General features: G+C 35.4%; 2 protein-coding genes across 8 annotated transcripts; one reads left to right on the top strand and one right to left on the bottom strand.

Annotated features, from left to right (window-relative positions):
• Positions 1–543: 543 nt before the first annotated feature.
• LOC107263397 (peroxisomal multifunctional enzyme type 2) lies at positions 544–5468 on the top strand. 4 transcript variants are annotated; one of them, XM_025080455.1, is made up of 17 exons: positions 548–861; positions 1015–1123; positions 1201–1338; positions 1403–1555; positions 1629–1901; positions 1988–2104; positions 2177–2307; positions 2381–2437; positions 2520–2580; positions 2644–2807; positions 2888–3011; positions 3099–3274; positions 3398–3574; positions 4029–4146; positions 4382–4579; positions 4657–4754; positions 5046–5468. In XM_025080455.1, the coding sequence occupies exons 2-17, from the start codon at positions 1066–1068 to the stop codon at positions 5163–5165; spliced, it is 2163 nt and encodes a 720-aa protein (XP_024936223.1). In that variant the 5' UTR covers positions 548–861; positions 1015–1065; the 3' UTR covers positions 5166–5468. The 4 variants fall into 4 exon arrangements, with proteins under 4 accessions (XP_015586052.1, XP_024936223.1, XP_024936229.1 ...); XM_015730566.2 differs by having other exon boundaries at positions 544–1123; XM_025080461.1 differs by lacking the exons at positions 548–861; positions 1015–1123; positions 1201–1338; ... (8 more) ...; positions 3099–3274; positions 3398–3574 and adding an exon at positions 3782–3882.
• Positions 5469–6019: 551 nt separating this feature from the next.
• On the bottom strand, positions 6020–12595 carry LOC107263411 (translation initiation factor IF-2). 4 transcript variants are annotated; one of them, XM_015730603.2, is made up of 4 exons: positions 11968–12595; positions 7427–7626; positions 6835–7339; positions 6020–6480 (listed from the first exon to the last, which is right to left on the bottom strand). In XM_015730603.2, exons 1-4 carry the CDS (start codon positions 12091–12093, stop codon positions 6157–6159), a joined length of 1155 nt encoding a protein of 384 aa, XP_015586089.1. In that variant the 5' UTR covers positions 12094–12595; the 3' UTR covers positions 6020–6156. The 4 variants fall into 4 exon arrangements, with proteins under 4 accessions (XP_015586089.1, XP_015586105.1, XP_015586097.1 ...); XM_015730619.2 differs by lacking the exon at positions 11968–12595 and adding an exon at positions 11294–11435; XM_015730611.2 differs by lacking the exon at positions 11968–12595 and adding an exon at positions 8357–8600.
• Between the last annotated feature and the right edge of the window lie 325 nt (positions 12596–12920).

The following is a 12920-nucleotide window of genomic DNA, read 5'->3' as shown; positions in this document are numbered from 1 at the left end:
CTAAACTGTGACCAATCCGTAATCATTGTATAGATTTAGTTTCATACTCAGGGGACTTTTTTTGACATAGTATGCCCGTTGATTGTACCTAAGAAGTTGGCCTCGAAAAGAAACTGATATCGAGCAACGACTACATCTGTAATTGGTCACAGATTAGTGGCGCCGCCATATTTTGTTCTTATTAATGTATTATTGGAATATTTATATAAATTTTCACATTCTGTACAAAACAATCGATGCAAATGAAGAGTAATTAATTGTCAATACCGAAGTCAACTTACTTATTGATCATTATCCTTGTTAATTAACAAAGATAATTCAATCAACGACTCGGATCACTGTGGAGATATTGGTAGAGGCCCAGTCTATGTATATTATGTGTTTGAAATGAAATGTGCGGCTTATTAACCCCTTCCTGAACTTTTATATTAATTCCAGCATACTTCCTGTGTCTACTGTGCCCAGTACATACCTGTCAGACACAAAGTTTCTTAAGCCTAGCTGTCTTTATTAGTATTTCTTCGGTGGTCAGACGTACGGCCCAGTGGCTCTCATTCTTCGCACAGATGATTAAAACTTTGAATCTATCTATAGAGTGATTTATTGGAGTACAAAAATGATTTGAGGCAAATACATCAGTTTAACTGATTTTTAAATTAATTCTATTTATAAAGTATGATTGACAACGACACGACCCAGTTCAATATGTAATAAATTTCTCAGGAATGGTAACACGAACTTTCATTTAGTAAAATTACGAAAACTGAAAAAGCCTCAGCCAATCGTTGCAATCGCCTTCTTTTGATAATCGCATCTGACTAGCTAAAAGCTACTTGCTATTCGCATTTTCACCAGTGAAAGGTCAGTAATTGAACTCAATGTGTGCCGTTATTCTACTCTGTCTGAAATTCTCATTAGGAATGTAAATTGTTCATATTTTATATCGCAATCGGACTTTGACATTTCGTATGCGATCGCTTAATCACCTATACTCAAAGTCATCTTTCCTGAAAGGTGTTCTCTGTAAGCGGCTTTGTATCATTTAATTTTAAAGAAACAGCAAGAATGCCAAGTGAATTACGTTTCGACGGTCGTGTGGTTATTGTAACCGGTGCTGGAGCAGGTTTGTTGTCAGTTATATGAACAGGTGTCATGTAAGTGGAAAGTTTGGTATACTTATTATTTGAATTTTTATTTTAGGTCTAGGTAAGGCCTATGCACTTCTATTTGCATCAAGAGGTGCTAGTGTTGTTGTCAATGACTTGGGTGGAGGACGTCATGGTGATGGTAGCAGTTCAAAAGTTGCTGATGCTGTCGTAGAAGAGATACGTAAGAATGGTAAGATCATTTTTCTTCTTTTGTATTTTAATTTTCTAGAGTATAATAATATGAAATTCTGTAGGAGGCAAGGCTGTAGCAAATTACGACAATGTCTTGGATGGAGAAAATATTGTAAAGACTGCCATTGATGCGTTTGGACGCATTGATATTCTTGTTAATAATGCTGGGATTCTACGTGACAAATCCTTTATCAAGATGTCTGAAGCTGAATGGGGTACTTTTCAGTTTTTTATTTATACATAACTGAATCACTTTTGTTGTTATTATTATGATATTTTATATTTTAGATCTCATTCAAAATGTTCATGTCAAGGGGCCTTTTAGAACTACTAAGGCTGCTTGGCCCTATTTCCGCAAGCAAGGATATGGTAGAATTATTTTCACATCAAGTAACAGTGGTCTCTATGGTAACTTTGGGCAAGCTAATTATAGTTCAGCAAAAATGGCTTTAGTTGGTTTGGCCAATACTTTGGCTATCGAAGGAAAGAAAAATAATATTCACACAAATGTATTAGTGCCAACTGCGGCTTCACGCCTCACCGAGGACATTGTGCCCCCAGGTAATTTTTCAAATTGAATAATGTAACTCTGTATTTATTTACAAATTATATATTATACAATCAAATCAGTAATGCATTTTGTATAGATTTCTTCAAAGAACTGAAGCCAGAGCTCATTGCTCCAGTTATCGCTTGGTTGTGCCATGAAGACTGTACTGAAAATGGTTCAATAATTGAATCAGCTGTGGGTTGGGCTGGAAAATGTAAGTGATTTAAATATAATATGATCTTTGTAGTAATGATGTCTGTAATTAAATTCCTCTTATCATTAAAAGGTCATTTAGTTCGTTCATCGGGTGCCATTCTGCGTCAAAGTCTGACAGACAACGTGACTCCGGAAAAAGTTCGTGAAAATTGGTCGTCAGTTACGGACATGAAAACGGCAAAACATTACGAATCTATCGAAGTAAACTTAAACCTTTTTCCATTGATAATAAAAAAATATCCTAATATTTACGCAACAATTTATATTTATTTAGGAAACTACCGGGGAACTCATGAATGTACTAGAGAAATTGAAGTCAGGCGAAGAAAGTGTAAGTCAATTAATCTTCATAGTGAATACTCAATAGTAACATAAAATAATAAAATTGTAAAGTAAGTTTTTTATCCATGCAGCAAGAATTTGTCCTCCAGCACAAGTATAATCATCGTGACACAATTTTATATGCACTCGGGGGTATGTAACCAAGTTTTATTATAAAAAAAACGAACACAAAAACACAAAATAAATATTTTGCAGTTGGTGCATCTGTAGATGAACCGACAGATATTCAATTTCTGTACGAGAACCATGAGAATTTCTCAGTATTACCGACATTTTACGTAATTTACGCGCCTATGGGGCTCATGTCATCTCCCATATTACAAAATATCATTCCAGGAACACAGTTGGATCCCACTCGTGTAAGAAACATCACAGAATTCTGTATTCTGTAGTATCTTGAAAAAAACGGAATAATTTTTATAAACGTTTATAATTACAGACTTTACACGGTGAGCAATATTTAAAGATACTTCGTCCAATTCCTACTGAAGCTGATGTGGAGACACGTTTCAAGGTACAATCAGTACTCGACAAAGGAAAGGGTGCCGTTATCTTAGTTGAACGTATGTACAGGAATAAACTTTAATCACGTGACAAGTAATTAGAAATAATTCCTATGCAATAATTATGTTTTTCTTATAAACTTACAGATGAAACCTTTGATCTTTCTAATGGAGAGAAGTTGTCTACAGGTCAAATTTCAGCATTTGCTATAGGCGCTGGAGGTTTTAATGGGCCACGAAATTCTGACAGTATCATACCATGTATAGAACCACCGAAACGTAAGCCAGATGCCTCGATTGTTGAACGCACAATTACTAATCAGGTAATTATGACACAGAGTCTATTTATTGGGGTTAGTAATAAGAAAAGTAAGAAGGGTGAAATATCAAGTAAAAGTGTATTGCTACTCTAGATCAATATTTACCTGTTCAATTTTGTTTTACAGGCTGCTATTTATAGACTAAGTGGCGACTATAATCCTTTGCACATGGATAAAAGTATTGCTGAATTGGGCGGCTTTGAAAAACCCATTTTGCATGGTTTGTGCTCACTTGGTTTTGCAACGCGACATGTATTGCGAGTATATGCAGGCAGCAATCCTGAATATTTTCAATCAATTAAGGTAATGATTAAACACATCTTTTAACGTACACAGATGTATTTACGTGGAAAATAATTTATCATATCCAATGACATTCAAAAATATTGAAAAGAAAATCAGACCTTGTAATTGATTAAATATCTTAACATCAAAGTAGTCTGAATTCAGATTGAATTTTGTTATAAATTTATATATATATTCATGTATATATTGCAACATTACGTAACAAGTGCGGAAGTGTACAAGCGCCCCTTGAACTGTATCGATGATTAGCGTGACGATAAACTTTTTTATTCAGTTTACCACGCCCCGTTGGATTGGGCGATTCTGTACGTTAGTTCCCGCTTTGATTCGTAACATATATGAGCACGATTGTATAATTTTCATATTTTTAAGTTTGTAGCACGGTGTTAATGTTTTTAAATATTTTTACATCGTCTTGTCATTCGTTTCACTTGAACTCGAAATATTTCAGGCTCGATTTACGAAACCTGTAATTCCTGGGCAGACACTTCGTACAGATATGTGGCGCGAGGGAAATAGAATTCACTTCCAAACCTCTGTGGTAGAAAACAACACTCCGGTTGTAACGGGTAAATATATTCCTGGTCAAAATAAAGTGATTTTGGTTTTCTTAACCTCAAATGTATTTAAGTTATATGTCATAGTTCAATCAAAGCTGTTCTGAATTTATTCATACATATTTATGGACGTGTATAAATAGTCTGGATTATTTTAATTTCATATAAATTCAAAGAATACTACTAAATGAAGAACGCTTTATGTAAATTAAGGAATTATTATTAACTTCTATGCATAACTGAATAGGGGCATACATCGATCTGAAGGATGTACAAATCCAAGTTCCGAAGCTAAATCCTTGTTCAGCTGGAGAACACCTTGAAAGTGATGCTGTTTTTAAGACTATTGCTGAATATGTCAAGACTCATCCAGATCAGGCAAAGAAAATCAATGGTATCTTTCTCTACATTGTTACCAGCAAAGGAGAGACGAAGGCTCAGTGGAGTTAGTATAATCATGAATCTAGTGATTAGCATTTTTTATCTGAATTTTTTAATATGAAATTTTCTTTTTTTATTAAGCTTTGGATTTGAAGAAATGTGAAGTGTACAAGGGTGAACTAAAATCTGGTAAAGCAGATACCACATTGACAGTAGAAGATGCTGATATGGTTCAAATCGTAAGTATATTTTGAATGCAGTTCTACTTGGGTTTCAATGAGTTTTGGTTGATTATGTGTAATTTTAAATGGTAATGCCTTTTAGTTTTTAAAGATAATTTTTAGACAAATACTATGGCTTGCAATGACATTTAACCCTTACTTTCTACTGTTTGGTCAAAGGGACTCGGCGAACATGTGAACCTCTGTAAAGACATAGAAACAGTAGAAATCGAGGGTTAAAATATATTCAGTCGACATTTCCTTAGTTTTGTTTATATGAGATGTGTTTCCTGCTTTCTATTTTCATAGGCCTTGGGCAAACTGAACCCTCAGGTGGCATTTATGAAGGGCAAGCTGAAAATCAAAGGAAACATAATGCTTACGCAAAAACTAAAAGCTTTAATGGATGCAAACAAATCGAAATTGTAAGATTATCTTAATCGTCGTTTAACATTGCAGTATGTTAATTTTCCAATGTTACTAGACGAGACTGTTAAACTATCTGAATGTATATTACTTTTTTAATGGTAGATAGGACATATGGAGATATAATTTTTATACAGCTTTGCATTTGCACATTGGGTTTGGCATGTTTTTACAAAAATGTTGATAAGTCAAACTTAGCTTGTATATCCAAATATTGTTATAATGTTCAACGAATTTGAGGTGGCAGCATAACGCGTCTCGTTATTGTTATATCCATATATAAATAAAAACATGATTTCAATTTTTTTTTTCTTATTGATTTTTCATCTGCAACCAAAGAATCGAATGACAGAGAATGTGTAGGTATTTACTTACAGGACACAGCAGCAAATATGTTAATGTAAAATTTGTGTAATATTGTTTATTTCGAGGCACAAACTTATGTACAGAATTTTATCAATGAAATGCGCATCGGATGTAAAAATGTAATACATTTTCCATTGTCAATTAGCTGTGGCGCTAATATAATTTTTAAAAGATTATCCCTTTCGCACTGATGAGAACCCATATACAGCTGGGATTAAAAAAAAATAAAAAATAAAAAATGTATAAAGTCAAAGTTCAATGCAGATCAACAGAGGTAGAATAAGGAGCACGGAATTTGATAAAAGTCCAAAGGACTCGGAAACAGGACGTAGTTTCGTTTCTGATAAATTTACCAAAAATAGAGAACACTACAAGGCAATAAAAGCCTACTAATGAAACGATTTGTTTAAATAAAAGTAGTTGAAAAATGACGTCACAGAATTCTAATAAAGAAATCCTTAATTTGAAACCATCCAAAAATACAATCTCGCTTAATTGTTCACCATAATTTAATATGGCGTCCGCCAAAGATGCAAAGTATAATCACAAGGCAGTACGGAGCTTTAATACATCGTAAGTCACTGAATGTAATGTAAACAGGCCTGGGCCCGGTAAAAAGAAAAAAGAATTAATTTCTATATGGTTGTGGCCGACGAGTTTGTTTCTTTCCCATACTGGACAGGTCTATTGTCTGTCCACCAGGTAGTACCAATTTATTCTCCTGATAATCCACGAAGCCATTTTGTTTATCATCCTCTTGCTGCTGTTCGCTGCACCTTATTCCAGTCTCGTATGTGTATTCTCGACGCATGCCATCCGGATCGATGTATCCATACTTGCCACGAGTTATGCAATCAACACCGATTAATTCCTCCTTGTAAGAGCCATCATCATTCTCAAATCCCCACGTGATGGAACCGTCAGGATTGTCTTCACGGTAACGTCTGATAACCTGTCATTATCAAATCACGCAAACGTCTTCAATATTGAACTTAAAATATATTGCAAAAGTCCGTTTACATAAAATTCAGTTAACATTCAACTATCTTAAGTAACCCATTGACCACTGACGTGTCTGCATTGAAACGTGTGATTGGTCAATGTGGTATTATTTAAGGCAGTTAAATTTTGAACTGATGATGGTGCAACCAGACCTAAATAGAACAAGTTATCTACTACGTTTCCATTTAATAAAGTTTGCAAAACAGATGTAACGTATAACAAGTATACAAAATGAATGACACCCTATATAGTAGAATGATGGTTGTTACTCTCTAAATTTGGAAATACTTCTCCGTTAACATACCTGTGCAACTGGCTTCTTTTCACGAGGTTCATAGTTATCCTGGGCCACTGGCCTAGGTTGGGTCTGCTGTACTCTCTGCTGCTTAATCGGCGCGCGTATTTCCAAATCCTCAATGGGTTTCTTGGGCCTCACTGGTTTCTGAGGCCTGTATTGCACAGGAGTGATACTCTGCTCCGGCAGTGGTGCAGGTCGTGCTACGGGCAGACTAGGTCTATACTGTACAGGTGCTGGCTGTGCCTGTGGTGCCAATGTCGAGAAGATCTCTCCGGATTGATGTCCGATGTTGGAAACGGCACCAAGATTTGCAATGACTTGAGCAACATTGTCATCCTCTTCACTTTCCTCATTGACTGGTTTCACCTGTTGTGGCGTAGGTGGTGCTGATTGCAATGGACGCACTAAAGGAATCGGATTTTCGTTGTCAATACCACTTGGGCCTGGACGAGGTCCTCGGACTCCTGGGAAGGCTGGAATTTCCGGTTCTTCACTGGCACTTTGCCGAGGTCTAAGAAATTCATAGAGTGATAAAATATTACTTGTATTACAAATTTGCATCAATGGCAAGATTGATTTCAATTACTTTTCTATTTACCTAAATGCTAGTGGACGACGAACACGTTGATTTCCTAGGACAGGTTGTGCATTAGGTTGCAGTCGACCAGCTTGTAACCTTTGGAGCCTTCCTGGTCTTCCGGGACCTGTTGACCCTTGACCTAATGCTCTCTGTGGTTGCGCATCTATATCCTCATTGGAAAATTGTGCCAGTGCAATGCTAACCGTACATACAATGATCTGTAAAAAAGATCATACAATCATTGATTGACAATATTTATCCAAGATAAATATGACTTTTGGCTTCTAATAACGGGTGGTACCTCATAAAATTATAATCGCCACTCGTGCGATAATTTCTATAAAAGAACGTATTAATATATACAACGTAATAATTTCTATAAAACAACGTACTTTCTACTGGTAACTTACCGTAAGAATTAATAGTAATTTAAAATAAGCACGCATAATCCAGATTCTGACGTTATTTATCGAGTTTATTTACTCGGAGAAAGTTCAGTATTCAATATACGACATTAACATGGCACAAGTATATCATGCCGTTACTTTATTACATATACTTGGAATACGTAAATATCCGTTCACATATGTAAATACCTGTACATACAGGGTATATCATACAGTTCAATAATCCTTCAAAGAATTAAGTCCCATATACTTTACTATCCTCAATTATAATTCACGTACGATTAATCCACTTGTGGCTTTTTCAATTCCGAGATTAAACTATTGACGTTTGTAATACGTTCTTAAAAATTATATCCTCTTACAGCCAGTTTCTTCACTTTCGGTTAAAATTTAATCTGCGAATAAATCCTCAGCTAATCAATCATTTTCATGTTTTAGGAGTTTATCCGCAGGTTTAATTTTATCCGAAGGTGGAGAAATTGGCCATTAAAAATAATTCGATGACGTACACCCAGTATAAGCAACTACGTGTCACGCTTACCAATTTTGCAAGGAAGAAAAAGCTTTTCCTGACAAACATCAAAGAAAATCGAGAAAGGCCATCATCGTTTTATAGAAAGTGAGCAAAGACCCATTCACATAATTAATCAATGAACCGAGGGAAGCATATATAGGAATACTAATTCTTCAAACAGTACATAAGAGACAAACTAAAGGTCTCATAACGTGCGTATACCAACATCCTTATATGTATTGATAATTCTATTAATTGTTATTCGACTCGTGCCGACATCAAAGTTCAATGACTTATCGCTAATACTCATACCGATTCTTAACGGCGGCCAGAAAGACACACCCAGTATGTCTACGTGAAAACTCGTTTATCTCTATCTCCTGGTCGCTCTTTTATACAATACGAAAACTTTCTTTCGGCCGCGTTAGAAATTCACCGAATTATTCATGCCCAGTGTCAACGCCTTCTTTGTGACTGTCGCACTGACGTGCCCGTTTGGGGTTACTAATGGCGGCCATGTTCGTTTCGACTTTTGACGGTATTCGATTTTACGGTTTTTGAACTGGGCCGAATGTCAAGCCCACTTTCTTATGTATATCAGCGTGCTCCAGAATTCCAAGATATCTACGTATATATATATCACACAATTTGTCTTGCGAAACCCAGTTAAATCACTTTCTCTCTTCGACTGCTCTCGGAGATACATGTGTAATGAGCCTAAGAATTCAGTCTACTCGACAGTTTACGCATTATTCGACAGCTTTAGGAACACTATGAATTACGTCAGGGATATTATGGAAATGCGTATGCATTGTCATTTTCATCAGAAATAATTATGTGTTCTCGAAAACGATCAACAGTCTGCTATTGTTACACTAATTATATCTGAACATTCTGGATGTATATATGTGTTATACATATAGCTTTTACTTTTCCTTTCGTTCAGTCAATTATACACTATGTCAATATAGATATGTATATTATACGTATATCTTACGTAACGCTAGTAATGCTAACCAATTTTAATTTTTTTAATATACATATATAATAGTCAAACTAAAATAGAAAAAAATTCGCACGCGCGGTATTGGAACTGCATGACGAATTTTTCTTTATAGAAAAGATTTACAAACCACGCGTGTCATCGATACAAAATTGTTTTCTGGTCAAGCTGTTGACTTTGCATGATTTTTCAATTCGACGAAACACAATGAATCGCCGCGGAATGCAGTTTTCACATTTTCGCAGAAACCCAACTTATTTGCCGTTTGCTTGTGGTTTTACGTTCCTTTTTTTTTTGTCCCACACTTTACCCCACCGTATTTCTCCAATCTATCCGTTTCCTCGCGGTTTGTACTTCTTGGTCTCTCTTTTTACTCCTGTCCGCGCATTCCGCTCTCGCCACTATTTACAGGTTATGTACGAACGTTACTATGCCCGGTATTGGTCGTTCCTTTTTTTGGTAATACGATAGACTTGCACAGATCGATCTTGGGCCCGAGTGATCTACAGTGTTCGTAAAAAAAACCAAAGCAAATGGAGATCCTTATGCTCGACCTTGCGTCATACCAGTGATATCCAGAATATCCTGGATCCTTTTATTATTGATTTCTTTTTTATTTATTTTTTCAAGCACCAAGATCAGTTTAGACATTCTTGATTAACTGTACTTTTGGTTCATCCTGTTACGTGATATATGAAAGATAATCTTATCCAGACTTTCTTTATATTTATTTACACTGCCCTTTCAAGACCAACATTTCGCGTAGTCATTCGTGCCATTATGTTGACCTGGATTTTGCTACTTAACTATCTGAACTGACAGCCTTCGGATTTTTGCTAAACAAAAATAAAATGGCACCACGTACATCCGCTTCGCTTATAATCGAAGTTATTTGGTTGGCACAATTGCGAAATGTTTTAATAACTCGAAAGATTCGATCCATTCGAATATTTATTACGTAACCAATTTAAATGCTTGTACGGTCAAGGAAGCTTTTAGTTATTGGCAATTAAATTATTTGTCATTGTAATAATTAGTTACCGGTCAACTAGCCGTCGCAATATATTAATATATTCACAATCTTATTAATCATTCTCAAATTTTTATATAATATTTCGTGTAATCTATACAAAATTGATTGCGTATTGCGTCATTGCATTCGAATGCACATCGATCGATTGATAATCAAGGCACACCGATTCGTAATCCGTTATCTTAACGGCACATACCATGGCTATTCGGTGGTACCGTTATGTCGTTGGAAAATTGAAATTAAAAAAATGACAAAATCATCGACGTATTCGATTTATTAATTGAGTCTGTATATTAATTTATGTATGGCTATCACCTTGTTTTTTTTTTCACTTTACATTCATTATATCTATATCGAGACTTCGTACGAGCACGTTACTCATTATTATCCTCGTAAAAATGTACAATGTTATTGGATTGCAAAATAACGTAATTGTCTTAATTGCACGGAGACGAAATTAACTGCGGCCACTAATTACTACCTTATTTCGCGTAAGCCCATTGTCACGTGTAATTGAAATTACAAAGTCTAAGGAAAGTCGGATTTAACAAGAAATTGCACGAGGGTGGTATCAACATTTTTTTAAATTAAAAAAAAATTATTACCAACCAAACGTGACAAATCAAAATTCAAATTATCACTAAACGACGAGGTACGTTTATTGTCGTAGAAAAGGCGTGAAATTCAAAAATCAGTCGTAGGGCTGATTCTCGTAAATAAAAAAAATACAATGTTTTAATCGGTGTCCCAAGAGCGAGTTATAGGGTGGCGGAATAAGGGAGGCACTCGGGAGTTATGAAAATAAAAGTGAATAAGGACTACAAAAAAGAGAGGGAGAATGGATGAAATATTTTTTTAAAAATAATAAAAAAGTTAAGGGGGACGCTCGAAGGGAGACAAAATGAAAAACGATCACGTTTAAACTTACCAGCAATGGCGCGGTGTACCTTAAGGTGGCCATGTCTCGGAACGAAGTGTAAGACACTCTAGTGTACTGGGTGTGGTGCGTTATGCCTTACTAGTACGCCGGACTCCCCGTCTACCGTGTTCTTATACTCTTATATCCCCCATTAAATTGCTACGGCATTATAAGTATACGGGAGAGACACTGGGATACTGACAACGGGCAAGTCCGTCAGGTACGGCCGACTTTCCACCGACTCGAAATTTTTCGAAACTTCGGGGATACCATTTTTATTGGATAAAATGACTCATTGTTTTCGAGTGACTTTTTCGAAATTCCTTTTTTTTTCGTACACTTACAAAAAAAAAAAGTACAAAAAAAAACTGAAATTTTTTTGTTGAGATTTTTTTTTTCAAGAAGCGAAGCTTCATTATAGACAAGTTTTTGAAATATCCATGAATTTCGTATTTTTTAAAATAAAATCTGTAAACTTATTTTTTATTTTATTATTTTTATTAAATAATCGAATCCTTAATAAATATACACGGTGTATATACTGAGTTTGATATAGGACTGTACTTATTATTTGTAATTTCTATGTATAACTTTTTTAGGTTATATGTGTACAAGTGGAAATTAGATTACAAGTAAATTTTTAAAATTATTATATGTAATTAATTATATTGGATAATGCTTACCGGTGTTGTCGATTTACAAGAAATCCAAAATTTAGCGTTATACAGAGTGGCTAAAGAAGTACCTGCGATTAACTCGCGTACTCGTGCTCGAATGGAGAAATGATACATTTTTGATACCCGGTACATATGTGTTTGGATGTATGTACGTACATCGATCGGCCTCGATCGATTTCATTTCAAGGACTACGAGTTCGTCACGGTGCTTGCAACATTGGCGGAAGATCATATGAAGTAACATCAAGGATCGTTATATGAAAGTATAAACAGAAGTATTTTAAAAAATGTTAAAAATTTTCAACCAATCAATAAACGAGATATCCAAAAAGAGTGGTCAAACAAAATTTTTTCATTACCAATGTAGTACCCACACGATTCTGTATGTCCGCTTCGTTTTGGATTCCTAGTGATATTATAGCTTGTAGAAAGTAACTAGAATCCGTCTACTAGCTACAATGTATCCAGAAACGAAAACGCAAGTGAATTTGATGTGCTGTGAAATAAGTTTGCTTTCACTTAACTGACATTATGCATATGCAAATAAGGGATAGATATGTGTATATACATATATATTTATATGTACAATTTCTGTAATATCTAAAAAATCGTATTAAATGCGGATATAGGGATTTTAAGTAAGACGATGTTAATTAACGGTTATATAGCGGATGATAAAACAGCGATAACAAATGTAACGTATATTATATTATTTTTGAAAATTATTGTCATACTTGCTCGAATAAAGTCCAGCGTCACGTATACAATTCTCGGGGAATTCACGGCGTCGGTGGCGGCCATGTTGGCTGCTCGGTAGAATTTTACGCGCGGTCGTCCAGCGCTGAATCCCTGGGCTGCCGCTTTGTTCTTGGGATTCGTGCACACTGAATGATATGCTATGGAAAAATATATATTTCTTTGAGGTAAGTTAAGGGGTCATTGTAACTCCACCCCCCCCC

This window comes from Cephus cinctus, unplaced genomic scaffold (assembly GCF_000341935.2).
Source record: "Cephus cinctus unplaced genomic scaffold, Ccin1 Ccin1_scaffold0013, whole genome shotgun sequence".
In the NCBI taxonomy this organism is placed as follows: Eukaryota; Metazoa; Arthropoda; class Insecta; order Hymenoptera; family Cephidae; genus Cephus; species Cephus cinctus.
Note: the sequence above shows the minus strand (reverse complement) of the source record. Positions and strands in the feature narration are given on the sequence as shown.